The 27,252-nt window shown below is 49.2% G+C and overlaps 1 protein-coding gene across 1 annotated transcript in view; it reads left to right on the forward strand.

The window, feature by feature from the left end:
- Window positions 1–11,971: 11,971 nt before the first annotated feature.
- The window catches only part of Ky (kyphoscoliosis peptidase), a 41,709-nt gene continuing 26,428 nt past the window's right edge, over window positions 11,972–27,252 (forward strand). The window contains exons 1-3 of the mRNA XM_015997378.3: window positions 11,972–12,236; window positions 15,110–15,172; window positions 19,309–19,371. Of these exons, the coding sequence (XP_015852864.3) occupies window positions 12,101–12,236; window positions 15,110–15,172; window positions 19,309–19,371 (262 nt within the window). The 5' untranslated portion in view covers window positions 11,972–12,100. The remainder of the gene's footprint in view (window positions 12,237–15,109; window positions 15,173–19,308; window positions 19,372–27,252) is intronic.

Consider the following 27,252-nt stretch of genomic DNA (forward strand, 5'->3'; position numbering starts at 1 on the left):
CTTGTCATTCCTGGATCATCTTTTAGGTTACAAAGAAAAAAAAACCCTACCGCGAGCCCCCTGATACAGATGAGCAAATGGCTTAGTCAAGAGAACTGGGATGACCCAGCCTTGCAAGTGTGAGTTGCAGGAGGCCAAGCAGGCCAGTATGCAGGCTCCGGAGGGAAGGCTTGAGTCCCACAGCTGCCATGCACCCGCACCCTACAGGCTGCCTGCTCTACAGCAGCCAGAAGCAGTTGGTCCCGGGAGCTCTTCCCAAGCCCTGTCCTCCCCTGTCCCCACCCCGGCCCGCCCCCACCCCTCCTGCTTGGAGGAAGGACAGGATGGCAGGATGCAGTGGGTGCAAGCCCGGCTCATGTTTCCCTCCTCTCTTCCTGGCAGGGATTACATGGTGAGCAAGGAGGACAGCTGAGCTGGCAGGTGGGTGGCCGGCCATGGTGAGGGGCAAGCTGGGGAGGAAGGGCAGGACGGCTGAGGTAACTCAGGCCTGAAGCAGCTTCTCTCCCCGTTCCCACATCTTCCCTCCTGGCTACCCAGAGGGTATTGTACATCAGGGATGAGTCCAAAGATCAAGCACCTGCTTGTGCACAGGGCCCCTCTCTTGCTTTACCCTGGATTCTGCTCCCTGAATAGGGAAACACAAACTACATGGTTTTGTTTTGTTTTGTTTTGTTTTGTTTTGTTTTGTTTTGTTTTGTTTTGTTTTTTTAACAGTCAGGCCTGACCTCAAGAATTGGAGACCCACGAGTTGGAGATGGGTAATAGCAGGCCTGGAGTGGGTGAGAGGTATGGAATTCTAGAATCTCTAGTTAGCATTGACCCTCCTACCTCTCCTAGCCTCTACCATCTGTGCAGCTGTCAGAAGACATCTGTCTGTATAAATGCAGCTGTGCCTCATCCCAGCATGGCCTTCACCCTGCTATGGTCCCAAAGTCCGGAGTACCTGACCATTTGGAAGTACTCAGCTTTAGGACAGAGGTTGTCAACCGATGGCCCTTAGATACTTCCTAGAATGCCTGGAGACAGTGTGGTGGGATCAAGCAATGGAAAATCGCTGTGGACCTAGAAAATACAGGAATGGTGTGTCAGCAGAAAACAGTGACCTGGGCTCAGGTCTGGGTGGAGCCCTGAGGGAAGGCTGAGTGGGTGGGAGGTAGGAGGTGAATCTGTCCTTCTCGTTCCCACCTCACCCACAGGAGGACATCCTAGCAAGGCTGGATATCAAAGCTATTGCATGGACACCCCCAGATCTGCCCCAACATCAGCTGGTAAATTCCAGCCAGAGAGAGTCTAGCTGATCCCTGGAGCTAATGCAACCACCAAGGGGTGCTCCAACGCCATGGCCAACAGGTACAATCTGGCACCAGCCTCCAAGTGCTCTCTAACCTCCCTCTCACACAGTGGTGCCTGACTCTGGGGTTCCTTTCTGCATCTACCTCTGGGCAGCACAGTCCAGATGTTCCTGTTAGGTAGCATTGTTCCATCGGCCCTAGATCCATTTGTTTCAAGCCCTCATTCTGGTATCCTGTATTAGCAAGCCTGTTCAACCCAGTGCTGTTCTTCATACTTTCTGTGTGTGTTTTCCACAGGTGACTTCTCTGACCCCTGGTTCCATGAGTGCACTAAGGTAGCTACATGGAAAGTTTGTTGAAATGATCAACACCACTAAAAGCACCTAGCACAGGGCTCAGCATAGAGTGAGCCCTGGGACATATTTTCTTGTCTTCTATGTTAGTCCATTCTGGCAGCTATAACAAAATACCATTAACTGGGTAGTTTATACATTGGAAGAAAATTCTCATAGTTCTAGAAACTGAGAAGTCAAAGATCAAGACCCCAGAAAATTTAGTATCTGGAAGACCTACTTCTTAGTTTGGAGCTGGTACTTTCTTCCTATGTCCTTATGCAGTCGTCTGAGATAGTTTTATAAAGATGCTAATACCATTCATAACCTAATTACCTCTCAAAGACCCACTTCCTATTACTATCACAATGAAGATTAGGATTTCAATATACGATTAGGGGTGGGAGGAACACAAAAGACCAGGCCATAACTGACACTCTTCCCAAACCTGCCTGCCTGCCTGCCTGACTTTCTCCCTGCATCTCAATCCTTCCAGAGAGTCCCAAGCATCCTAATAGATCTGCATTCATCTCCCTCTGTTTCACTTCTCAGTGAGCCTCTGAGGTTCCTCTAAACTCTGTGGCCTTCCTAAGTGGATCTGCACACGATTTTCTAGGTCAGTTACACAGAGGAACTCATTCATCTTTTGCTCCCACAGCATCCAACACAGGCCTAGAACACAGTGTCCGGTTCCAGATGGAGTAAAGGGGTTATGATTGGGGGGATGGGGGACAGAGGGATGGATGATGAATGGGTAGGTGAATGGACCGTGTGAGAGAGAATGGATGGAAGAGTGGGACTGGCAGATGGGTTGAGAATCAATGTCTATGTAGAGATGCAGGGATGGGTGGATAAACCGCTAAGTGAAATGGATAGCTGTGAATATGTGGTACTCAAGTACTGAAGAGGATAGATAGGCGGATGTACAAACAGATGGCTGCAGTCACATGCCAAGTTGGCTTGGGACCAAGACAAGAAGGCTGCAAGGAACTCTCTTCAGTACTTTCACCCCAATTATTGTTCACATCCTGTCTGCCATTGCTGTCAAACCACAAACATGGGTGGTGGTGACCGGTGTGGTAGTGAGGGCTGAATGTTGCCTCCATTAGCAGTTTCGCCCAAGCCCCAGGCTCATGCACCACCAAGCTCAGAGTGAAGGCATGGGTGGAGAGCACACTGGCCCTTCCCTGGCCACCTGCCCAGCCTCGCCCTCAGAAGTTGCCACGGAGAAGGAGAACTGACCGTACCAGCAGAGATTTTGCTGTCCTCACGCTCGACACCAAAGTCTGGATGCCAGCCAGCCACTCTCCTCCCAGGGCAAGCTTGCGTTCCAGCCACATGGAGGTTCAGCTGGGCTGACACTTCCATGCGGCCCTCAGTAAATCCAGAGCTCCTTGACAGCAGGAGTGGAATCATCCTCACTGCCCAGTCCAATCATACAGCCCTTGACATCAATTTGGCAGAGGAGATGTTTGTAGGCTCGAGAAAATGAACAGGCATCCTAGACACAGCTGGCTGTTGCTATGAGAAAGCAGTGGTAGGCGCCCATCCACACTGAGAAGGTGCACACTAGCTCTGCCTCTGCCCAGATGGGTGACCTTACCCAGTCCCTGGACCTCTTTGACCCCATCTCTTCATCTGTAAACTCACAGTAACGGATGATACCACTCAGCTATTGCTTGTGCTTATTGGAATCACGCCGGGAACTTCTGATGTTGGCCTTTAGAAGGATCCTAGCCTGAACCAACGACCTCCAATAGTTCCTACCCCAGCTCTTCCCAACCAGGGCAGAGCAGCACCTGTATGGATGGGGCTGGTTGGTTGCAGGCAGTGAGCATGCCCCGTTTCCAGGTTTCTGCATCCAGGGCTAGCTATCATCACCCTGACCCCAATCTTTCCATGTGAATTATGTAAAGAGAGTTCTCGAAAAAGCAAGGCCTATGAAAAGTTCCAGTATTCCCTTTCCACCCCTCATGTCAGCTTTCCCAACTTAATAAGGACCATGGCTTATTAGCTGTTCCCATCCAGTTCCTCCTGTCCTGCGCCTGCACACGTGAGACTAAAAATACCCAGGGCTCCTATTAGACACTCTGCCCCAGGGACAGGCCAAGCCTGAGTCTGCACGGACACCGAAAGCTGGCTCTCTCACAGCCCTGGGATCCAGGCCACTGGGCTGTTTTCTCCAGTAGCACCCTCCTGACGGGCCCCTGGGGGTCGGCAGAATTGATCCAAAGGCTGCTGTGGGTTTGTCTGTAGCTCTGTGCGGACTCTCCAAAGCCTTTTCCTCTGCCTGATTCATCCTCCTGTTAGACAACTTCACCCTGCCCAGAAAATGGTTCTTTCTCAAGGAACTGTTGTTACTCTCGGCATTCCCCCAGGCCTAACAGATGTCAGTCTAAACCTCAGCCTTCCCCTGGAAAAGACACGGGGCCCTCTTTTCACTAACAGCATGCAAGAGCAAGCGTGTTTGGCTTAATGGGAAAACCAGGCTTCCCCAGAAGCCATGGAGGAGACCCAAGCTTGCCTCCCTCTCTGTCTCTGTCTCCATCTCTGTGTGTGTGTGTGTGTGTGTGTGTGTGTGTGTGTGTGTGTGTGTGTGTGTGTGTTATATGTGGTTACATGTTGGTGAATGTGTCTACATGTGCATATAGGTGCACATGCATGTTGTGTGCTCATGATTTCTGGAGGTCAGGGGTCAAATCCAGTTGTCTTCCTCATGCCCGTACAGCAAAAACTTTACTGACTGAGCCATCTCCCCAGTCCCCTGAACCAATCTCTTCATCCTTCCTTTTCCTCCCAATAAAATGGACACAAATCCATCAGTCCAAGCGAGACAGGATGGATCCATGGAAATAAGAGCACAAGATCTGAGCTCTAACACAGACCTGATGCTGACACAGGAACAAAGGGTGGATGAGGTCCCTTACTCGCAAGGAACATGCAAGGGACATGTCAATAACTTGGTGATGCATGCTTGGCAAGGCTGGAGAGGTAATCTCTTCTCCGGCTTTCATGTGCTACTGGATCTCTCTCTTGGCATCGACCAAGATATTTTGGAAATGGTGGTGAGAGACAAATTGATTTTCATCGTCTCCATCCCCGGGAAAAGGCCAAGACTGTCACAGAACAGGACTCCAGCAGTCAACGTACTTGAAGTTTGGACCAGAGTGCTTCCCGCATTTGCCCATGAGTGTGTGCAACAAGAGAGGGCTTTCAAGAGCTATGGACAGAAAAAAATACAGAAAGCCAATGAAGGGGTCACGAAAAGTTAGGCTGACATGAGAAGTGGCTAATGGCAGGTGGGGGAGGCAAAAACCAGAAAGGGCCAGAGTGGCAACTAAAAAAAAAAATCCTGCTTGGCTCTTGGCTGCAGCAAGGTGGGGGTGTCTGCAGAGGACTAAGCAGTTCTCTGAATGAAGCTCTCCTCAATCTGTGCTCCAGAAGGTTCTGCCAGCAGCCAAGGAAGGCACCTTTAGAGTCGCCCGTCCTCATTTAACCTCCCTCCCTGTGCCCTGAAGGTCTGTGAGAACGAAGCGGAGGAGCCACTGCTCCGGGAGGCTCGGTGACATCTCCAAGCCGAAGGAGATGGGTCAACTTGTCGGAAGCCCTCGTTCTGGCCAATTTGACTCAAACATTTACTGAGCACCGCCTGCGTGGGGAAAGCAGAAGGCTGAGGAGTGAGTGAGGCAATGGCCTGGTTCTCAGAGAGCTTAAAGGGCTCGGAGGTTTGGCAGGGGCTTCACCAGAGAGTCTACTGTTAAAAAAAGAAAGGGTTTGTGCAGAAGGAAGAGTGTTCTTCCTTCCAACTAGTGTTTCAATGTCTGTGCCATTACAGTAGAAAATAGAAGGAAGAAGATAAGCCTTGAAGTCAATCACACACACACATAAAGCTGGGCTGGGGAGATGGCTCAGCTGGGAAACCTTGCAACAGAGGACTTGAGTTCAATCCTCCGACCTATGTAAAAAAGCTGAGCAAGGTGGCTCAGGCTTGTCAGCGCTGCCCTGAAGAGGCAGGGATGGGTTTGCCAGCTATCTAGCCTGCCTACTTGGTGAGTTCCAGGCCAACGGGAGATTCTATCTCAAAAAACGGAAAAGAAAAAAATGGCCATCCTCTGGCCTCCACATGCATGCCCATAGGCAAGGGTGCACGCACATGCACCTGCACATAAATACACACATGTATGCACATATACAAAGTTTGTTCTTAGAGGTAATAAAAATTCAATTAAAATCTATAACATGCATTAGTTATCCTAATGTTAAAGGCTTATGTAATGACAGCATCCAATGCGTGTGACAGGTGACCGGAGGTTGGCATACACGGCTAGTGAGTTTGTAAGTAGACACAATCTCTTTGGAAAGTCATTTGACATTGTATATACCTCAAGCCTTAAAATAGTCATAACCTTTTGAGTCAGTCATCCCGCTTCCTGGACTCTATTCTAAGGAAGTGGCCAGCTGTGTGGCCAGAGGTGTAGGCACACAGACATTCACCATGGCATCCCTCGGGGGAGAGGCTAATGTGAAACAAAACGAGCTCTTAACACTGGGCCAAGCGGAGACAGTGGTAGTCACCGATTAGCCTTTTAATTGGTTTTGAGGAGGTTCATTGTGTGTCCTGAAGGAGGAAAAATCAAGATACCAAACTACATGATACCAGCCTGCTGTTACTTTTAAGGGGTTTATACTCAATATATTTTATGTTGCCACAATAGCAGCAGAAACACTAAATTACAGAACGCATAAAAGTGATCATGCCTAAATAACAGTATTAGGTGATGAGGTCTCTTTCTTGTCTGGTCTTCTGAATTTTCCATCCATGTCATGAGTTTGGCAGAACTCATGGGCTTTCTGTTGCTAGAAGAGGGGTCGCCTTGCTCTAAGGATTTGGCCTGGTCACCTTGCCTGCTTCCTCTCACTTCCTGTTGCCCTTCCCTGATCCATCCATGGAGACAAGCATGCTGTACTCACAGGTTCCCTGTTAAAAGCCTGCACTGTACCAACTTGTGCCTGAGATCTCTGGGGAAGAGAGAAGTTTTCCTCTTGGAAACCCAAGAGAAGTAAAGGGGTTCAAACTGGAAGACCTAAAGAACTCCTCTTTCTAAGGACAAAGAGCAGCAGTGTGAGGCAGGACATAAGGAAACACTCGTCTCAGGCTGTATGAGAATCTATGGCCAGGAGTAAGCCCCCCACCCCGACTCCCTCTCCAAGGCAGCAGCCCCAGCTCGGAGCCTGGAACTCAGCAGACAACTGACAAATCCACCTTGAAGCAAAGGGGTGGAGGCAGTGTGGGTGACAGCTGGCCATGCCTGTGTGCCAAACTGGGGAAATAAAGTTGACAAGGCTACAGTCATGCATTGTTTGTCACGAGCGCTGTGGTCCGAGAAATAGATTATTAAGTGATTTCATCATTGTATGAGCATCATGCCGCATATTTAACAAACCTAGCTGGAAAAACATTACAAGGCTTCTAAACACTTTCCTCTTGTGACCTCTTTTCATCCAAAAAAAGTTTTGTGCAATTGCAGGTATATAAGTATATAAAATAATACAAGTCAAGCATTCACTGATAATAAACCGTAAAGAAATTTACTTTAAAACAATTCATTGCTATATGTACAATTTTGCCATTTGTTGAAGATGAAGGCAAATTTGTATACTAACAACATGATTGTTATTTATTTTCACATAAAAAATTAAATTGTGTCTGAGTATTTGATACTGCAGGGCCATCTTTAGTGTTTTTCAGAGATGACCAGTGTTTGGGTTTTATAATCATAAATGCTGAGATCACAGCTTTCTTTAAACAGGAAGGACCAAAGAGCAGAAGAACATTTAGGGTTAATTCAGAAATTGCTGGAAAATTTACCCTAATCCCAAACCAAAATTCATTGAGTCATTGTTTAAATAAAATTCATGTCAGCAACCCGAGCAGCAATTTTTAGAATCAAATATTCTGACACAATGCAGTAGAAAGGTAAACTAATTTGATGCTTATGTCCCGGGAGAGAATAGTAAGAAAATATTTTAAAGTTTTTATTTTCCATAAATAAACTGTTATGCTTCTATATGCGCTGACGCTTTCGTACGTACAGTGAAATACTGCAGTTTATAAAGGACAGTGTAGCCTTGGATCTGAGCCAAGGTGTCTAGGACAGCACTGGTGGTGTCTCGTGGTGTGGCAGCATGCACAGGGCTAAGTGTGCATGTCGTGTGTCCAGAACCAAGGCTGCAGTGGAGTCCCACAATGCTTTAAGGGTGAGCACTGCCAGAAACAGCTCAGACTAATTACACATTTGATTTTGAGTTAATTTGGGGTCATTGTGCATTTAGAAACGTTTTCTTGTTGCCAAATTTTTTACAACTCACACATTTGTGGGCTCACCGCCCACTTAAGAAGCTTCAGTGTAGCCTGCTACCTCTTTCAGCTAGATGATATTAATAAACAGATCTGTAAATGCACGAGACTTAGAAAGAGGTACAGGTACATATACAGAGTAGCCTGATGCCTCTAGGGTCGTGGTGAACAAATGAACACAAGGTTGAATCAAACACAGAAAGGAAAAAACGATACAATCAGAAAACATGGTAACGGAGCAAGAATGTTTTGCTTTTTAAAAAAGTATTTACATTAGCATATATAAGATAGCATTATGGCATTTTCAAACAAAGTCGGATTTCTTTTATAGCAAACTCTTTTATATGAATAAGAGTACAGCCTAACAAGAAAAGTATAGTGTAGGGAAGAAAGAGGGTAAGTATAGTGTAAATACATGAATGAGTAAAATGGTTGCCTGCTATCATCAAGTATGTACTTTGCATAAGTATATTGCTATGGTTACTGGCAGATAATAGGTTTGTCTACAGCAGCATCCATAGGAACACGTGTGTGCTGTGCTGTGTCACAGTTATTATAATAGTGATCATGTCCCTAGGGCAGTAGGAGTTTTTCAGCTCCATCATAACCTCTTGAAACCTCCCTCACACATGTGGTTCATCATTCTACAGAAACATTGCTTATTCAATGCGTACTGAATTCTGACTGCTCTGTGCCATTCGAATTCTGAAATTTCCAATTCACTGTAATTGAAATAATTAAGGATTTACCCAAAAACGGAAGTAATCTCTATCTTGCCAGTCCTAAGACAAAAGCATGGATTCACTAGTTAGACTGGAATAAAAATCTCTGGATCGCATAATTCAATATGGTATCTGGATGGATGGGGTACCTTGTAGAGGAAAACCTAATAGCAGAAAGGCCAGGAGTGTTTGAACCTTGTCGGCAATGGTCTGGGCTGCAGTATAGGTGTATATGGCAAGAGGCTGGTCCAAGGTGTGAATTGCAGGCTGGCTTCTTTTGTCTCGAAGGTTCAACTGGAGTCGGGATTGGAGCAGATGGAGTAGAACCCCTGCCTAAGTACTGTGTTGGTAGTTTCAGTCCTTCTCTTCCACTCTCCTCACCCCGTACCCCTCCCCTGATTGATACATCCCAGTGTCTCAGCCACCTCAACTTCTCTATGTGTCCTCCCTCTCTCTCCAAGAACAGGTCACCAGAAAAGGGAACACAATGGAGTCAACCCGGGCCAAGGGATGGGATTCAAGCAGGGAGAGAGAAAAGAACACTTCAGTCCTTCCTCCAAGCTCCAGGCAGGGAGCAGCTTTGCAGCCTACAGGAGCTGGGTCTTGGCACTAAGAACCATGAGGATAGGTCCAAGTGCCTGGTAGCATTGGGATCCAGAGTCAAGGTGACCCTATTTCAGGAGTTCAAGCAAGACTCTCGCTGCGGTTCTGGAAACATTTGTTGATATCTGGATACATTCTAGGCCACCAAGATTGGGGAGGAGATGCTACTGGCATCTCATAGGATGCCTCGAAGTATCCTACAATACATAGGATGGCTTCCTACAGCAAAAAAGTATATGGCCCAAATCTCTAGTCATGAGGGTGAAAGGCAAGCCCTGCTCCAAAGACTTGGATTTCACACACAGACAGCAAGAACACACACACACACACACACACACACACACACACACACGCACGCACGCACGCACGCACGCACGCACGCACGCACACACGCACACACTACCTGGACCTCTGGCTGGTATACTTCAGCTAACCATTCTCCCCAGAAATGGCTCTGGAAGGAGTCATTAAGCTGTGTCCTTAAGAGTAACACTTTGCAGCTTGACAGTGAGGATGTGGTGTGAGAATGTAACCCTAAGCAAAGGGGCTGCAGCATCTCTGTGTCATGCCACTGAACCCCTCTAGCAACAAGGGGAGCTGCTATGAGGGTCTACTCTCAGACAGTACACCTGCAGTAGCTACTTTTCTCATCTCTGGGACAAAATACCTGGCAGAGGCAGTCTAGGGGAAGAAGGATTTGGTTTTGCTCAGTTTCCCGGTGGGAAAAGGATAGCAGAGTTCCCAGCGGTAGGAGGGGCTTCCGCCCCTGGTGTTTAGAGTGTGGCAGCTTGCTCACAGCTCAGTGGCCAAGCGGGACGCTGAGTCTGAGAACTCAGACTGGAAGCAGAGCTGGTTCCAACCAGAGACCTACTTCATCCCCGCCTCCGGAAGGTTCCACAACCTCCTCAAACAGCATCACCTGAGGACCAAGTCTCTCAATGAGCAGGTGGGAGAAGGGGGTGAGTGCAGATCTTCAGGTCCTCGAGTCTGTCTGAACAACTTCCAAGACCCAGACGGTTTGCATAATTCAGTCCTTTCTTCTCCAACGTGTTCTCTCGCTCTCACTCTCTCGCTCTCTCTCTCTCTCTCTCTCTCTCTCTCTCTCTCTCTCTCTCGCTCTCTCGCTCTCTCGCTCTCTCGCTCTCGCTTTCGCTCTGTGTGTATGTGTGTGTGTTGACACACATATAATCAGGAACAGGACTCACTTTAGCAGAATGAAACCTGCCTTGAGCATCATCTATCTCCCCTGCCCATCAAGAGACTCAGCTGTCTAGCAGCACCAGTTCAGCATTGTTGGAAGCTGATGACAAGACACCTAGTTGAAGAGGGGGCAGCGGTGACCCAGTGGGGCATCAACCTCCATACACACCAAACCGTGAGTCACAGACATTGGGGAAGACCTTCAAATTCTAAGGCTGTGACTATATGCTCCCCACAGCACTCTACCTGTGTTTTTCCCCTCCCTTTAGAATGGGATAAGAATGACAGCTCTCATTTGCAGACCGCTTACCGTGTGTCAGGAACCTTCCAGGAACATCATTCTCACAGAAGCCCTGTGAGGCTTTCTATTACCCCAATGACACCCTGGTGGTGAGAAAATGGAGGGAAATGGCTGGTCTAAGGTCACATGGCTAGCAAGAGATGGCACTGCAGCTGGAACACTGCTTGTATGACCGTGGCCTTTGCAAGGACAAGGTGAAGAGGCAAGGCAGGGTTACAGAGCAAGACCTCCCTGCAGAGGTGGCATCTATCACCTGTAGAAACAAAAATTAGGGAATTGTCTCCCACCTGGTCGAAGCACAGTTCCAAAGGCTCCCAGGCAGAAGCCCATGTAAACACTCCTCAGACCTCCAGCCAAACACCCTGTCGCTCTTGGCTGGGCAGGGCAGGCCTGGCTAAAAATAGAAGGGGTTCTCAGGTCCAATTCCCTAACAACCGCAGGCAGCTCCCAGTTCCCTGGCCTCTTCTCTCTCTCTCTCTCTCTCTCTCTCTCTCTCTCTCTCTCTCTCTCTCTCTCTCTCTCTCATTCTCTTTCTTTCTCTCTCTCTTCCTCCTCCTCCTCTTCCTCCTCCTCCTTTCTTCCCCTCAGGCAAGAGCTAGTCTTCCTGAAGGTATGGAGATTTTTAAGACCTCCATCTCAGGCAAAATATGATTGTTAGTTTGATGCCCAGTGGACATGACCTATGAAACAGCCATCAGTGGAAGATGGGGGCCTCATCATAGCACCTCAGCCTATGAAAAGAACTATCAACGTCTGTAGCCCACCCAAGGGAACAAAAGGGGTCAAGGCTAAAAGCGTGGCCAACATCTGCACACCCTGCGATTCAGCCTTCAGCTCTTTGTCTTTCTTTTCCAAAACTAAACCAGTTCTGATTTGAAGTTTCAGGGTTAGCCAGTGGCTTCTCTTAGATGGCGGAGATGAAACAGCACCCGGCCCAGGTGAAGGGAGAACTTTGCTGGAGCCCAGGGCCCGCACTGCCTTTGCTCAGGGAGGGAGGGTCAGAAAGCCTGCGAAGTGTGGCCTGGGTGCATTTCAGGGCCCGGCCCGGGGATTTCCTTTCAAAGGTGACTTAGAGGCACTTCAGGAGGGTAGCGCCCTCCCGGGCGGGTCCTAATGGTAAATTTGGCAGAGTCAGCGAAACGCGGCTCCGGGCGGACCTGGCGGCGGCGGGGCAGCGCCCTCTCCCGCGCCCTCGCCCTCTCCCGCGCCAGGCAGCGGCGAGCACTGGGCCATTTGCAGCGCAGGCAGCCTCGCGAGCAGCCGCGGCGCCGAGCCGGGAGGGAGGCGGCACCATGGAGCTGAAGAAGGACAGCAATGCCGTGGCCATCGACATGCTGCTCATCGTGCACTCCGAGAAGCGGCGCGCGGCCCAAGCCACGCACTTGGACTCTCAGGCGGACCCGGGCGCGCTGCTGCAAAACCGAGGAGGTAACGCGCGCCTGGCCCAGGTCCTCGGGATCCCGGGGCACCTCAGCCACCAAGCCCCGGGGTCTGCCCGCCGGGGGGCGCCCCGAACGAGACCAGCCCAACCCTCTCCCCCACCGCTGCTTGTGCCTGGGCGCCGCAGCACCCGTGTCCCTTGGCAACGCGCAGCGCAGTAGTTGTCCCAGATTGACTCCCCATGCAGGCCTATGGGTGCTCTGTCATATCGGAAGCCCGAGTCCTCCCGTTATTCCCTGAGGGATGCAAAACACGTTGGAAAACGCTCTGCAGGAAGAAGTCAGGGCTTTAGACTGATCACATGCAGCAGAGGCCTAGTTCCCACGCAGCATGCTGCACTCCATAGAGCACCAGGGACCCCCCAGGATCTTTGTATTGAGTCAGACTTTGAGATAACCCAGAACCTCAGTTTCCCTTCTGGCTCCTCTCTTCCAGCCTCCAACAAATATAAGACATGAATGGGTAAAGGGAACATGGGCTGGGGTGTGGTGGAGTGGGGTTTGAAGTCTGACCACACTCGAATTTAGCTTCAATTTTACTTGTTCTGCAGACTTGATGGGAAAATGAAAACCTCCAAATGAATAGAGGCGGAAGGCAGGATCCGCCTCTATTCACCATAGACACAGCTTCAATACGAGTATAAATGGTGACAAATGGAGGTTCAGGAAATCCCTGAGAAGTGTGGGGACCTCACGGTGCTGGTCTTGGGGGAAGCCTCCGACGCTGATTTAAGGGTCTCCGAGGCGAACCCTCCCTTAGGAGAGATGCATGATAGCGATGCAGAGAAAGATGGCCGCGGCCTCAGACTCTCCCTGCAGTCCTGGAGTTCCTCGGGACCCCTGCTGCCTCGTCTTGGCTTTTCTGCCCACAAAGCCACACCACCCACTGTCCATCCACCTGCCCTCCTAGGACGGTGGCTCCGTGGACAGCCTTGACCCACCAGCCCCACAGGCTGGAGCAGTGGCGTGGCTCCTGGGGAGCTGGAGAAGAGGCGCTTAGGAGGAGAAAGGCTGGAGGGTTGAGAGTGTCCTTAGCAGTTAGTGTTTAGTAGAGACTATGGGGACATTAGCTGTTTAGGGTGATCGAATCTATACTTCTTTGTGCTGCCGCGGGAGAAAGGGATAAGACCCACTTAGGGTCTTTGGAGGAGAAGGAAAATGTCCTAGGCTTCTTGATGGAAATGAGATGGCTGCTGTCGCATGTAACACAATCCAAAAGACCGCTCCCCGTGTGCAGCGAGTGAGGCCCACTTCCAAGTCAAGGTAGTCCCCACTGCCCAGTAGAGTCCCTTTGCATCACATCTGTCCTAAAGTCACCAGAGAGTACAGAGAGAAGCCCTGAAGTGTTGGATATCAAAACTGCCCTCCAGGTACCCAAAGCCTATGAAAAACGCCCTTGACTCCAGATCAGTATACATACTTTGGCCCTGACTCAGGAGTAAAGCGCCCCTACTTGAAAGGCACTGGTGTTTTTCAACAAACATTTTCCCAGTGAAGGTTTCTTGAAGATGCTGTGCAGTGGAGAGAGCCTTGTCCCCTATTCCACACCCAAGTGGAAAAGGGTGACGGTGTATAGTCTCCAGGGTCTGCGCCCATGGGAACCCTGGGCTGTACTGACCAGTGTGCACCCACACTTTGGGATACAGCCTGAGGAAGAAAAGTACCAAGTCACACTGCTTGTTCGGAGGCCTTGCACAAATGTACAAGAACCCAAAAGGGCCCTGCATCAGAAGAGATGTCTTTCAGGTGTCTCTTCCTAGCCCCAGCAATCTAGTTCCCCTCTGAGGAGCAGCTGAAGGAAGGCCTGTGCCCTGCATCAGAAGAGAATAAAGCTCAATTATTGTCACAAGGCAGACACGGTGGCCTTGTGGCAGAGAAGAGTCAGAGGGATGCAAAGGCGAGGAGAGTCGCTGAGGATTTAAGGTGCAAGGCTGGCAGTCTCTCTTCTTTTCTCTGGGATTCCAGAATTTTCCCACCTATGTCCTTAAAACAGTACTTCCCACGAAGCAGACTGTGGGGAGACTTTTGTGGAAAAGATCGGGGGAGGGGGGAGACTGAGGAAGACTTGGGGGCTTCTGAGTGGGTGAAAGGTTAGAGAACCAGACTGGAGACTGAGCTTCTGGGAACCCTGCCATCAAGTGTGGCATGGAGCTGGTCTTGTAATGCCACCTCTGCAGCCATCGAGGTGCATCAGACACTCTTCCTACACCAGAAATTTGTTTTTATGGCAGTGGTCCCCACTGCCTGGACATACATCACTTCTGTGTCAGGAACTCGCCTCCCAACTAGCATTTCCAGGCACTGCCAGGGAGAGCGCTTCCCTTCCCTTCTGACTGCATCATCACCAGAGCGGAACACAGGTGCATCAGACGGGCCATGGCTAGACCATCCAGGCCCAAACTCTAGCTGCGAGGGAGGCTGGGAAAGTAGGCAGCTGTCCCTTTCCATTCCCACAGGGACAGGCAGTCTTTGTTCCATGCTCTCTTGCCCCACTTCAAGACTCCTCACATACAGAAATGGGCAGGCAAAACTGAAAACAATGCTTTCGTATTTATGTGTTGGAGATATGGGAATGGGTATTGGGCATCTGTATAGCAAAAATTCCTTCTGGAAAATCCTGATAGCCAATCCCATCACCACTAATAACCGTCATTCTAACATTTTAAAAATATTTTTAGTTTAGGAGTTGCGTCCATTTCCTCAAACGTGTCACGTTCAAGGGCAGCCTATCTCAGATCCTGAGAGAACAGGTTCCCAGCAGCCTTGTTTAAGACAGATGGGTCTGGAAGTGGTACAGTGGTGCGTGGCACTCGCCCTAGGGCTCCCTGCACAAAGACGCTCACGCCAGTCCTTATCTCACAGGATTCCAAGGTGTCCGAAATGGAATCCGGAAATGGCAAGAACTGGAAAGAAACGGCTTTCAGGGTAAATCTCTTTTCCTTTCTATTGTCTGTTCAGTCTCTGTAGTTCAATACCGTGATAAGTAACTGGAAGAGCTGGGGTTGTGTTCATTGGGAAATTGGCCCGAACATCTAATCAGTGAGCAAGCATGGCTGCTTGTGGCTCAGCCAGGCCTTTAGGCCACTGTGAGCCTGGGAAGCATTCCCTGGCATCAGGGATCCTGCTCTTCTGGAGGCTGAAGCTGGGGAACAACGCGGTGAACTTCGGCACCCATTTGTTTGCTGCCTGGGCTATCAGAGAGAACTTAGCTTCGCTTGGGGTAGTGAGGGTTATGTGTGTTCCCACCAGAGGCAGGGTTGTGTGTGTGCATGTGCTCCCACCAGAGGCAGGGTTGTGTGTGGTGTTCCCACCAGAGGCAGGTTTGTGTGTGTGGTGTTCCCACCAGAGGCCGGGTTGTGTGTGTGTGTTCCCACCAGAGGCAGGGTTGTGTGTGTGTGGGGGGGGGTGTTCCCACCAGAGGCCAGGTTGTGTGTGTGTGTGTTTCCACCAGAGGCAGGGTTGTGTGTGTGTGGTGTTCCCACCAGAGGCCGGCTTGTGTGTGTGTTCCCACCAGAGGCCAGGTTGTGTGTGTGTGTATTCCCACCAGAGGCAGGGTTGTGTGTGTGTGTTCCCACCAGAAGCAGGGTTGTGTGTGTGTTCCCACCAGAGGCAGGGTTGTGTGTGTTCCCACCAGAGGCAGGGTTATGTGTGTGTGTTCCCACCAGAGGCAGGGTTGTGTGTGTGTGTTCCCACCAGAGGCAGGGTTGTGTGTGTGTTCCCACCAGAGGCAGGGTTATGTGTGTGTGTTCCCACCAGAGGCAGGGTTGTTCATGTCACAAAGACTACCCAGCTTTAAAATGTTTTTTGTTTGTTTGTTTTTGTTTTTTCTGAACAGACTAGGATAGTGGTCTGCCTATCAAGTAATAACTTGAGGCCTGGGCAGAGTCAGTCAAGGGTGCTGTAGACCCCTACGGCCCTGAGCTCTAGAATACAATAAAAAGTTCTTTTCCAAGGCCTCTTCTGTCTGGGTCCAGGCTGTGCTCTTTCCTGATGGCCCAGAACCTCTCTGCACCATGAAGGATGGGCCAAATATAGTGGGCCTTGTTTTGTGTTCCTCTGAGATTGATTACCACGGCTCTGAGGTCAGGGGTGAGGGGACTATCAATGGTGATGTGCATGATGGGAACACAGAATTCTCACAGGACTGAGAGCTCCACTCCAGACCGTGGTTAGGGAGCTCCATCAGACCCCAGCCATGTGAACCATGGAATCAAATGCGTGAGCCTCTACAAATGGGAAAACAAGAGTACAACTAAGAGGGAATAACTCTGCTTTGCCAGCCCTCAGACAATGGCAAAAAGGAAAATAAAAAACCAAAAACTAAACTCATCCATGTTTATTCCTTCAACAACTATCTTTAGCATTTACTTTGTGCCAGGCACACGTTTAAGTGCTGGAGATTAAACATTTAACAAGCGGGTCAAGAACCCTGTCCTTGTGGGACTGTGTTCAAATGATTGCAATTTCCCTGTGTCCCTTGCCTTGGTCATGGGAAGCAGTCATCTTCGAGATGCATACACACCCACTAAGGAACTCATCCTCCTGTGTCCTGGCTAATGGATCCATGCAAAGGCTTCCTTAATTCAAGCTGCGCTGTAGGGAAAGACTACACTCGGGGCAGTGAAGGTCGACATCATATCTAGCAAAGTTAGGCTGTGGGCCAATGAGAAGCCTAAGAGTGAGACTCCCGAAGCTTTCGGCCATAGGAATGACCACTCAGAGCACGTGTGTACACATGCTGGGTCCGTGTGTGAGTACGGGAGTGAGCAAAGCGAGCCGTGGGTGGGTGCAGAGTGTAAGTAACCTTGTGCGTTTCAGCTTTCTCTTTCTCTCTTGCCTTGCATGAGTCCTCTGGTAACCGTTTTAGGGCCTTTCAGGAAACACTGAGGTCGTTCCACTTTGAGCATCTTCACAGTCAGATGGGAGGTTAGTGAAAAGACACGGCAAAACAGAAAGCAATGTGGTAACTCTCAAGACAGTTACAGAAGACACCGGGGTTCTTAGTATTAGTCCACAGAGGGTGATTTAAATAGTCTTTGCAAAAAAAAAAAAAAAAAAAACTCAGGATTGAATATTTGGTATAAATACAGAGCTGCTGAGAGTGTCTATGGAAGTCCTAAATCCAGGACACATAATGGTACCGCCATCCCACCAATATGTGCAGTTTTAGTGGAACACTTCATCTACTTTTTAAATGGCGTGCATGCATGGGGGAAATAGACCTGCTTCTTTCCATGTTTTTGGATGCCAGGAGTCAGGACACTAGTGTCGAAACTGACCTTGCTTCATATGTGCCTTGTTGGTACTCCAGTCACCCAGTCCTGGTAACCAACAGGCTGCCCAGCCCTGGCAGCTGGAGGAACTTCATCTCAGAAGGAAGTGGCCCAGTGGTATGTGCTGACAGAGTGTGCGCAAATGTGAGCGAGCGTGGTGTTGATCCAAAAGGGCACATTTGTCCTCTTGTTGCTACTCTGCATACTCCTTGGGCTTGGGTGTTGGTGAGAGGAAGGGTGGGGACCCTGGAACACTCCAAACTTTTGGAAGCAGCAGGTGTTTGGGCTGAGCCACCCCTCTCCATAGCTTGCCCAGCAACGGGCTTCCCCTGCTGTGATTGGCTGCTCTCCTTGGTCCTGGCTGAAGTCTGCCTAGCAGCACAGTGTCTGGTGCCCTACAGCAAGAGAGAAACCACTTGTGCAGCCCTGACTATAAATACCCCCACAGGAGCTGTGCCAGCCAATCACCCTCCTTGAGGATTCCCTTCCCAGCTCCTGTTTCCTCATGGAGGTACAGCCAGCCGTGCCCACAGAAGGCAGCCTGCCTGTCCTCGCCTAAGTGGCCTGGAGCTCTAGCCCAGCAATGCCACATCACCCCATGTTGGCATACAATGACAGTGGATCTGGCCTCAGCTAGTCAACCGTATTCCGGAAGCCTTGGGGACCTGGCTCAACCTGTTCACGGGAGAAAGCTGGAGAATGAGGGGTCTCCGAGGCAAGTCCCTACTATGTGGATCCCAAGTCTAGCCCAGCTCAGCGCCTCACCTACCCACCTTGGCCAGCTTCTGCTAGGAACAGGCATGGGAAGCACTGAGTGGCCTAGATGACTGGCTACACTGTAGAGGACAGCAACCCTAGAGCTATGCTAGTTCCCAGGCTGAGCCACTGGTTCCCCTGAATGAGGCTCACAGTAGGCCACATGGAGATGATGAAGGGTAAGGGGAATGATGGCAGGAACTTCCTTCTGCCATAATCCTGGCCCTGCCCCAGATTCTCCCTACATCCATGAAGAGGAGGTTCAGGGGCCGCCACAGTAAGGACAGTCCACAGCCACAGAGCAGCCATAAAGCAGAAATGAATGCATGCCTCATGAATACAAGAGGCAGAAAAGACCACGGGTCCTCATGATGGCCTGTAGCAAGAACTAGGCCTCTCTCTCCTGTAATCTAACCCTACTGGGCTCTAAGGACATGTAAATAACCCCAGTGGGTACAGAGAACTCACACATGTTGAGTGTCCTGTCATGTTGGTGAAACTAAAGCAAACTGAGTTTCCTCCCATCTTCAAGGCTCGAGGCAGGCTGCTGCCTTTGCTCCTCAGAAGGAAGAAGGAAGATAAGCTGGGAGTTGGGGAACTTAGAGTCCAAGTACCATGCTGGAACCTCCCAGCCCACTCCACAGAAAGGTGTGGCGATCAGTCAGGCCGCTAGCTGTGTGTGAGAAAGTGTTTTTGCAAATTGTGTCCGAAAGTCTGGCGTGGTCGTTTCATAGACCACTGGAGTGAATCCCAGCCTGGACAGGTTTCTGTTGCAGGGGTGTGTACTTGTGGACTCCCAGGAATATGGTTGTGTTAGCTCACAGATGTGCACACCATGGCAGTATGCTCACAGATGTGCACACCATGGCAGTATGCGTGAGTGTGCACCATTGGACCAGGCCTGTAGATATGCTCAGCCCCCACCAGCATACAGCTATCTCAGGTGCAACCAGCTCCCTCTGTCGCCTGACCAGGGAACATTTTACCATGGTCGCGGTGGTCACTGACACCTTTTTTGTCTTTCTTAAACAGGAAACTTGCCAGAGAAGCAGTGCCTTCAGCCGCCACAGGTCATCACTTCCTATGACAACCAAGGTAAGAGACGCATTGCTAACTGCCATGTCACCCGTGGCTGTGTGCCTGGCTCTGCCGCCCCAGCCAGAGAGCACAGGGTATGGAGATCAGGCTATAGGGAGCAGTTCCTCTCTGATCCATGGAGACTGGAGCATCCTTTCATCTCCTAGCATCCCAGAGGAAGAACTGAGAAGCTGTGTGGTCCAAGTCTGCCTTTCCCCTAGTCCCCAATCAAGAAATGAAGCTCCTGGGGTCATGGAACCCCATCATTACCAATATCATTGTCACCGCTACAGCTAACACTCACTGAGCACAAAGCATGTACCTGGGACTCGGCCAGCCCATATACACACTGAACTATCAAAGCAATCCTAACTGGGTGGTAGTCTCACTGCTTTACAGATGAGGAGAGCAAGGCTTGGGGTGGTTATCCAGCAAGAGTCAAGGCCAGCTCTCTGGTACCCTACCCTCCAACCCCAGCAAGGTCTTAGCCATTACCCTTCACACGGCTGGAAACTGATCTCCTGCTGGCTCACAGTGTCCAAGTGCTCCCATGTCCTGAGTCACAAAGGTTCCATGACCTCTGCTGAAGCTGAGCCTACTGAAACATGCCCCTTAGTGCTGAGGCTGCTGCGGCAAGGTGAAGCACCCTGGTCCTTCCTTGAGAGTCCTCGCTTTCCCAGTACCGCTCTGGGTGCTTGGAAATGACAGGCAAGGGTACCACTGGCCAGGCTGAGTCTGCCGTTGTCTGGATCTGAGAGGAACAGGAGATGGAAGTGAGGGGTCCAAAACTATGGCTGGAAAGAGAGCCTAATTAGAGGACTCCACCATGGCTCTTCACCAGATGCCTGGGAGAGGGGGGGGGTGTCTCGGGCTCCGCCCAAAGAATTGACTGCCATTGCTGATGCCATAACATAAAAGGAAACTATACCATGCTACCCAAGGGATGCAGACATGCTGCCTCCTGAAGCACAAGTACCATGCTAGATCTCTGAAACTGACTTGGCTGCACAAGGCTCATGATGGCGATACCTTGCAAAAAGATCATGAATGGGTGGCCATTCTCTCACGTGCGGAACAAAACCAAGGCTCCTGCCTGCAGGGCTGAGTCCTAGTGAGAGGGAAAGACTGAAGGAAAAATTAAAGCAGGAGGGATGGTGGGGGCAAGGCGGTAGATCAGTCTCCTGTAGCCCATTGGCTAAGAACAGCAAGAAGATTTTTGCCTTAAGCTTCTGGGAGTCCGAAGTCCGAAGTCAGCTCCCCTGGGTAAAAGGCAGGTGTCAGCAGGCTGGAGCCTTTGAAGCTCTGGGAGGGAATCCATCCTTGCCTCCTGCTCCGACAGGCTGCCAGCATTCCTTAGCTTTATGACTGTGTCGTTCCAGTCTCTGCTTCCATTATCACATCAGCTTCTCTCCTTATAAGTAGGCAGTTCTCCCTCTTATAAAGTTTTATGTGGTCACATTTAAGGCCCAACCAGAGAGCCCAGAATAATCACTCTGAGATCTATAGTCACGGCGCATCTGCAAAATCTCCCTTGCAGTCAGAGATCCTGCATGGATATCCTGAAAATGCATGATAAGAACCAATTGTAAACAGAATAGATGGGGCTGGGCGTAGCTTAGCGCTTCGAGTAGCATCCGTGAGGATTGTTGGTCTCATCTCCAGCATCCCCACACACACACCCTGAGGAAAAAAGAGCAGGTGAGCCATATCTGAGACATCTCATCTGAATGAGAGAAGAGGGAGTGGGGGAAACGCAGGGGCGTCGGGGTCGGGGGAGAGCTTTTAGCCGGGAGCCATGGCACGAAGGCACCACCAGGCTGGCATGTGTCTGGTGGGTGTGGAGAGCGAGTGGCTGGGGCCAAGGGAAAGAGGAAAACGCCATTAAGGGGAAGGCCCTGTCAGCCCCACAACAGCTTTCTTGGCAAGTACAATCACAGCATAGACCCGAGGCAGAACACGAGGTGTGCGCCCGCTGTGAAGTCAGGTGTGTTTCATGGCTCCTCATTTCTTCCCCTCAGCCATGATCTGTGGAAAGTTACCATCTCTCAAAAGTGAGATCCACTTTATGGGTGGAAAACTAGAGAAACTGAGGCACAGAGACATCCAAACATCTTGCCTCAAGTTATGCGACTTAGAAGGAGTCCGACACAGGAGTTGAACATGTCTGTCTACCTCTCAAAGCCAAGAGGGCATAACTTCTGTACCACACTGGCCCCCAAAGGACACGGACCTCTCTAGTAGGTTGAATACAACTTCCCTGTCCCACCCCAGTAAGAAATCCAAGGCTCTGGTTCAGAATGGTTCAGCTTTTCCCCTCCTCAGCAACTTGTTCAGTGGTAGATTGTATACAGTGAGTGGTACAAAGCACCTTGGAAACATGGATCTTAGTACAAAGGGGTTCTGGAAGATGGCTCCACAGTGGGCATTTGAGTTGAATGACAGGAAGGAGATTGCTAAGAGACACTGTGACTTCAGGCCCTCAGGGCTGTGGCTGAGGAGTCGTTTTTGAAATCACACCCATTATGCTTGTTCCCAGTTTGCATAGCTGACTGATCACCAACTACTGCATCCTGGATGCATACAGCATGTGTCTTTGAAAATGTAGCTGTGCATGGTTCGTTTGAGAGCGCCTTTAAGATGATGAATGCTTTAACTAAGATAAAACTGTATGTCCAGGCTGTTAAGTGGATCGGCATGTATAAAAAGACTCTTTAAGTCAATGGTGCCGAGTGTCTACATAAGTCCTGAGATAACTCCGCACATCTGTCTACCACCGTGTGCGTGCATACTCACACCCATGCACACATGCTCGCCTGGCAGTATTTGTTAATTGATCGATGCTCCAGGCAACCACTTCCAATCAGTCAGAGTTAATGAACAACACAAAACCCACTTGCCATGCCCACATTAGGTATTCTGAGTAAATTAAGCCTTTAGACAAATACCGATTGAAACCAGGAGCCATTAGGAGAGGTGTCATGTGGGAAATGTCACCTGACTGGGTAAATGGCGGGCCCAGGACAGTGCCCACATAGACTTGGTACCCTGTAAGCATCTCTGCTTTTAAGAGAGAATAGAAGGAGAGTCGGCAGTGTTTAGAAAAGGACCAGACAGACAGCCACTTCATAGGGCTGGCAAGAAATAATCCCGAAAATGCCTTCACTAAATGACCAAGTTTGCAGTTTCAGAAGATTATTGGGATGGCAAATGAATTGCTGGGGAAGGGTGCATTGAGGGAGGCTAGCCAGGCCACCTGAAGTCCCAGGAAGGATCTTGTCAGTTGTTTGGGGTTTCCGGTCGGCTGCTTGGTGGTCAAGGTCAGTGTGACTGGCATCTGCTTGTGATTTAGCTGACTTGAATTTTATCCTAGACCATGCCTCAATGATGAGAGTTGAGACAGGTTAGTGCTTTTTATTAAAATCTGAGTTTTATTTGATCTAAAAGTGAGGTTGGTGCACTGTCTTCCTCTCTAGTGAATGCTGTCCATATAGACACAGGGTGGAGACCCCAGGCCATTTCTGAGTATCCAGGAATGTCTCTCAATCTCTGGAGGAGCGCATGACTCCAGAATAGGGGTGAAACTTGACTGCATTTGGAATAAGACAGCAGCATAGCCTGGGGATGGCCAGGTCCTGGGCAGGACATAGAGTGAAGATTTGCAGGGAGGAGAGAGGGGGTCGAAATGGTGACAGAGAGAGCTGCTGGGCTACAGCTCCCCCATCAATATGAGGCCACCTCCCTGTCAGGCCCAGGAGGGCCACAACAGTGGTCTCTTTCTCAGCCTCATCATTCTTAACAAAGAAACATGGCTAGTGGGGGAGTGGCTGGGTGTACCTAAATTAGGAGAAATATGAGGGAGAGGTTCATTGTTGAGCTACAGGCCAGCAAGCTGTTCACCTTCACAGCTCCTATAAAGTTACAGAGGTCATTTCAGCCCAGCAATCTCCAAACTGGGTTTGGGAGAAAAAAAAAACCCACACTGGTCAGAAAGATCCATTTATTGTGGGACTGAAAGCATTTTGGGTTACAACCCACAAAAGAAAGAGCATGTGGGGGAGCGGTTCACACTTCATCTTTCCCAAAGCATCTTGTGGCCACACATCACTTTGGAAAAACACTTCAGAAAGAGTTGCAGGAGAAAGTGAAGAGGCCATACTGACCAGGCCTGCAAGGGGACTACACTATGGATGACAGTGGCACCAATCCTCTGATCAGAACAGACTGGTGCCCTGAATTCTGAAATACCCAGCATCATTGTCACAAGCTCACGGGGCTGGTGTTCACTGGCAGTGGATGTGCTAGATATTACACTTGAAGATGAGTGTGGGGCTAGAGAGATGGCTCTTGGTGGCTAAGAGCATTTGTTCCACAATCATGAGGGCTAGAGTTCAGATCACGGCACCCACTGTAACAAGCAGGCATCCTCTCAAATGCCTGTAACCCAGCTCCGAGACTAGCAGAGAGCAGAGCTCTCTGGGACTTGCTGCCTTCCAGCCTAGCTAAAACACAAGCCTCAGGTTCAGAGAGAGGCCCTGCCTCAAAGAAATAGGTGGAAAAAGATAAAGGACATCCGATGTCCCCTTTAGACCTTTGTACATACACACATACACATACACACACACAGATACACACATTAGCTAACTGATTAATTAATTAATAATTAAATATTTTAAATAAATATTAAGCCTTGGTCTGGGGAGAACACATTCTATTTTTTGTCTCTTTGGCATGCAAAACAGGTTTTAAGAGCACATAAGGAAATCAATATTGTTTTTCTACAAAGGAAAATAATTGCAATATATTTAACAAAGGATTAATAAAAGGAACTCTTTCTTACAAAATCATTGAGGCAAACATAATAAATGTATGTGTATATATATATACATATATATATACACACACACATATATAGTCAGCACACAAAATACAAATTTACATAGCAAATAAAATATAAAAAACCCTCTACACTAAAAATTAAAGAAATACATAAAACAATAAGGTACCCTTCGTTAATAAAAATTTAAAGGATTTATGAAAGCAGGTGCCAGTGAGCTTAGCAGACATGTTTGTGTTGTCCACCACCACAGGGCTCAGCTGCTAGCAGCACTGGTACCTTCCAAGCCTGCAGGTCTGCTGGACGATCACTGTCCACGCCATTCCCAGCTGATCTGGGCTCTTGGCTGGGCTGGAGCATGTGCTGGCTGTCAGCTGGTGGGCTGGCTGGAGACCAGCTGGTTTCAGATAGCCTCACCTGAGCAGCCCTGCTCTGCTCCCTGTGGTCTCTCACCCACAGTCTTGTGCACACGCAGCACTCTGGCAGGGATGCCGAGAGTGCAAGCAAGCATTGCAAAGCCTCTCCAGGGCTAAACTCAAACCTTGAATCAGAACACGGCTTCTGCCACAGGCTAATTGGCCATGCGAACTCTTGAGGTCTGCCCACATTCAAGGGGTAAAACAAAACACTTCTCATTGGGAAAATGACGAAGTATGAACACTTTTGCAATCAACCACAGCAAGAATGCAGGGATGGATAAAGCATCACACACACACCCCACCCCATTGGTGGAGTCATAAACCAAGGAACTATTTTGGGAAAGTTGGCCAGTGTCAAATAAAAGCTTTACAAAATCCCCGTTCCCTTCAATCAGTGTTGAAGAATTCACTCACAGGAACTGATTTGAAAAGTGTTGAACATGTCTTTATCCTGATGTTTACCACATGGTTGTTTATCATAGCAAAGCACGTGGGAAGTACAGGGTATCCACCACACACAGGGAGTCTTAGTGAATGCCCTGTGAACACGTGACATGATGTGTATTCCACTGCCTTCCACTACCACTGGGTGACATTCTCTACATCACCAGAGGCCATGCCAGCTAACGGTGTCTTTTAATATTTCTCTACAGTGGCTGATTTCCATTTTATCAGTCCCTTCAGTCACTGAGAGCAGAGTGCTGAAACCTCTGACTATAATGTATATTTGTCCGTTCTTTATAATTCTGTGGGTTTTATTTCACTATTTTAAACCTTTGTATTCAGGTGAATATGTATTTAATATCGTCACATCTTGATAAGCTAACTTTTTTTCACTCCTTTATAATACTTCTCTATCTCTGATGTTTTCCTGACTCTGAGTGGGTCTCCTATTGAGCAAATAACTTGGTCTTGGATTCACTGTATCTGAAAATGTCTTTATTTCATTCTCACGTGTTATTTTTATTGGACAGAGACAGTTAATTCCTTTCAGAATTTTTTAAAGATTCCATATCCTTCTGACATCGCTTCTGATGAGACACCTGTAGCAATCCAATATGTAATGTGTCACTTATCCTCAGAGCTTTCAGGGAGTTTTTCTTGCAGTGATGTGATTACATCATGTCTGGGCTTGGAGCTTCCTTTATTTATCCTGTTTGGGACACATTAAACTTGAGTCCATATGTGTGTCTTTTGTCAAATTTGAGTAGTTTGTTATTTCTTCAGATACTTTTCTGTCCATGATTGAGATGTCAGTGCCATGAACAATAGACTTCTAACTATGGTCCTCTGGTCCCTCAAGTGCTCTGACTTTCGTGTTATTCAGAGTGGACCATGTGTACTCTTCTCTGGGTCTCTCCTTTGTTGCAGAGAACATTGTAACCTGTCTTCTTTTTCAGTGTGGAAATCTTCACTTGGTTCTTTACGTCTTCTGTTTCTTTGCTGAGTTTTGTGTCTTTCCATTTATTTCAGATACCTTACGTTTCATAGCATGGCTTTTGTGTTGTTTTAACATCTTTGAGTTAAATGTGGGTTGTCATGGGACTCACATCAGTTATTATCTCTTCTTTCTCAAATTGAGACCTTCCCGGGTGTTCTGCTAAGTAGTTTTGGGTGGTTTCTTTTGCAGGGCCTGCTGTCTGTGTGTGATGCAGTGGCCTTTGCAGGGCCTGCTGTCTGTGTGCCATTCAGTGGCCTTTGCAGGGCCTGCTGTCTGTGTGTGCCATGCAATGGCCTTTGCAGGGCCTGCTGTCTGTGTGAGCCATGCAGTGGCCTTTGCAGGGCCTGCTGTGTGTGTGTGCCATGCAGTGGCCTTTGCAGGGCCTGCTGTGTGTGTGTGCCATGCAGTGGCCTTTGCAGGGCCTGCTGTCTGTGTGTGCCATGCAGTGGCCTTTGCAGGGCCTGCTGTCTGTGTGTGCCATGCAGTGGCCTTTGCAGGGCCTGCTGTCTGTGTGTGCCATGCAGTGGCCTTTGCAGGGCCTGCTGTCTGTGTGTGCCATGCAGTGGCCTTTGCAGGGCCTGCTGTCTGTGTGTGCCATGCAGTGGCTTTTGCAGGGCCTGTCTGCCTGCATACGCCATACTGTGGCCAGTTCAGAGTGAGGACATTGGTCTTCCCCAGTGTTTAGTATTCAGACTATGGTATAGTGCATGGGGTGAGACCTGTGATGTACAGCTCAGAGGTGATCATGGGAGCTTATCTGTAACTTTAGGGAATTACACCCTGCAGTCTGCCTTTATCACCTACTTCCTATTCCTCTGGCCAAAAAGCTGGAGCTTTGGTCTTTTCATTCTGTCACATACTTTTTATAACTGTGTCTGGGAACATTCAGCAGGAGAGATGGAGAGGGAGGGAGGGAGGGAAAGAGACAGAGGGACAAAGAGATAGACAGAAAGAGACAGAGAGAGGGAGGGAGGGAGCGAGGGAGGGAGGGAGGGAGGGAAACTATGCATGCCATGTATGCCTGGCCATTAACCTCACAGCTGCTCATTTACTTGTTTATGGGCTGAATCAGGAGAATATAGGATAAGGGAAAACACAGCACAGGATGTCCCAACTCCCTGTGACAATTAGGGGTCCCGTTCTCACTCTTTGAGTAGAAACTGATTTTTTTTTCTTGAGTGCTGTTTTTCATCCACTGTGCACTT

The sequence above is a fragment of the Peromyscus maniculatus genome, chromosome 7 (genome assembly GCF_049852395.1).
Source record: "Peromyscus maniculatus bairdii isolate BWxNUB_F1_BW_parent chromosome 7, HU_Pman_BW_mat_3.1, whole genome shotgun sequence".
NCBI classification, from domain to species: Eukaryota; Metazoa; Chordata; class Mammalia; order Rodentia; family Cricetidae; genus Peromyscus; species Peromyscus maniculatus.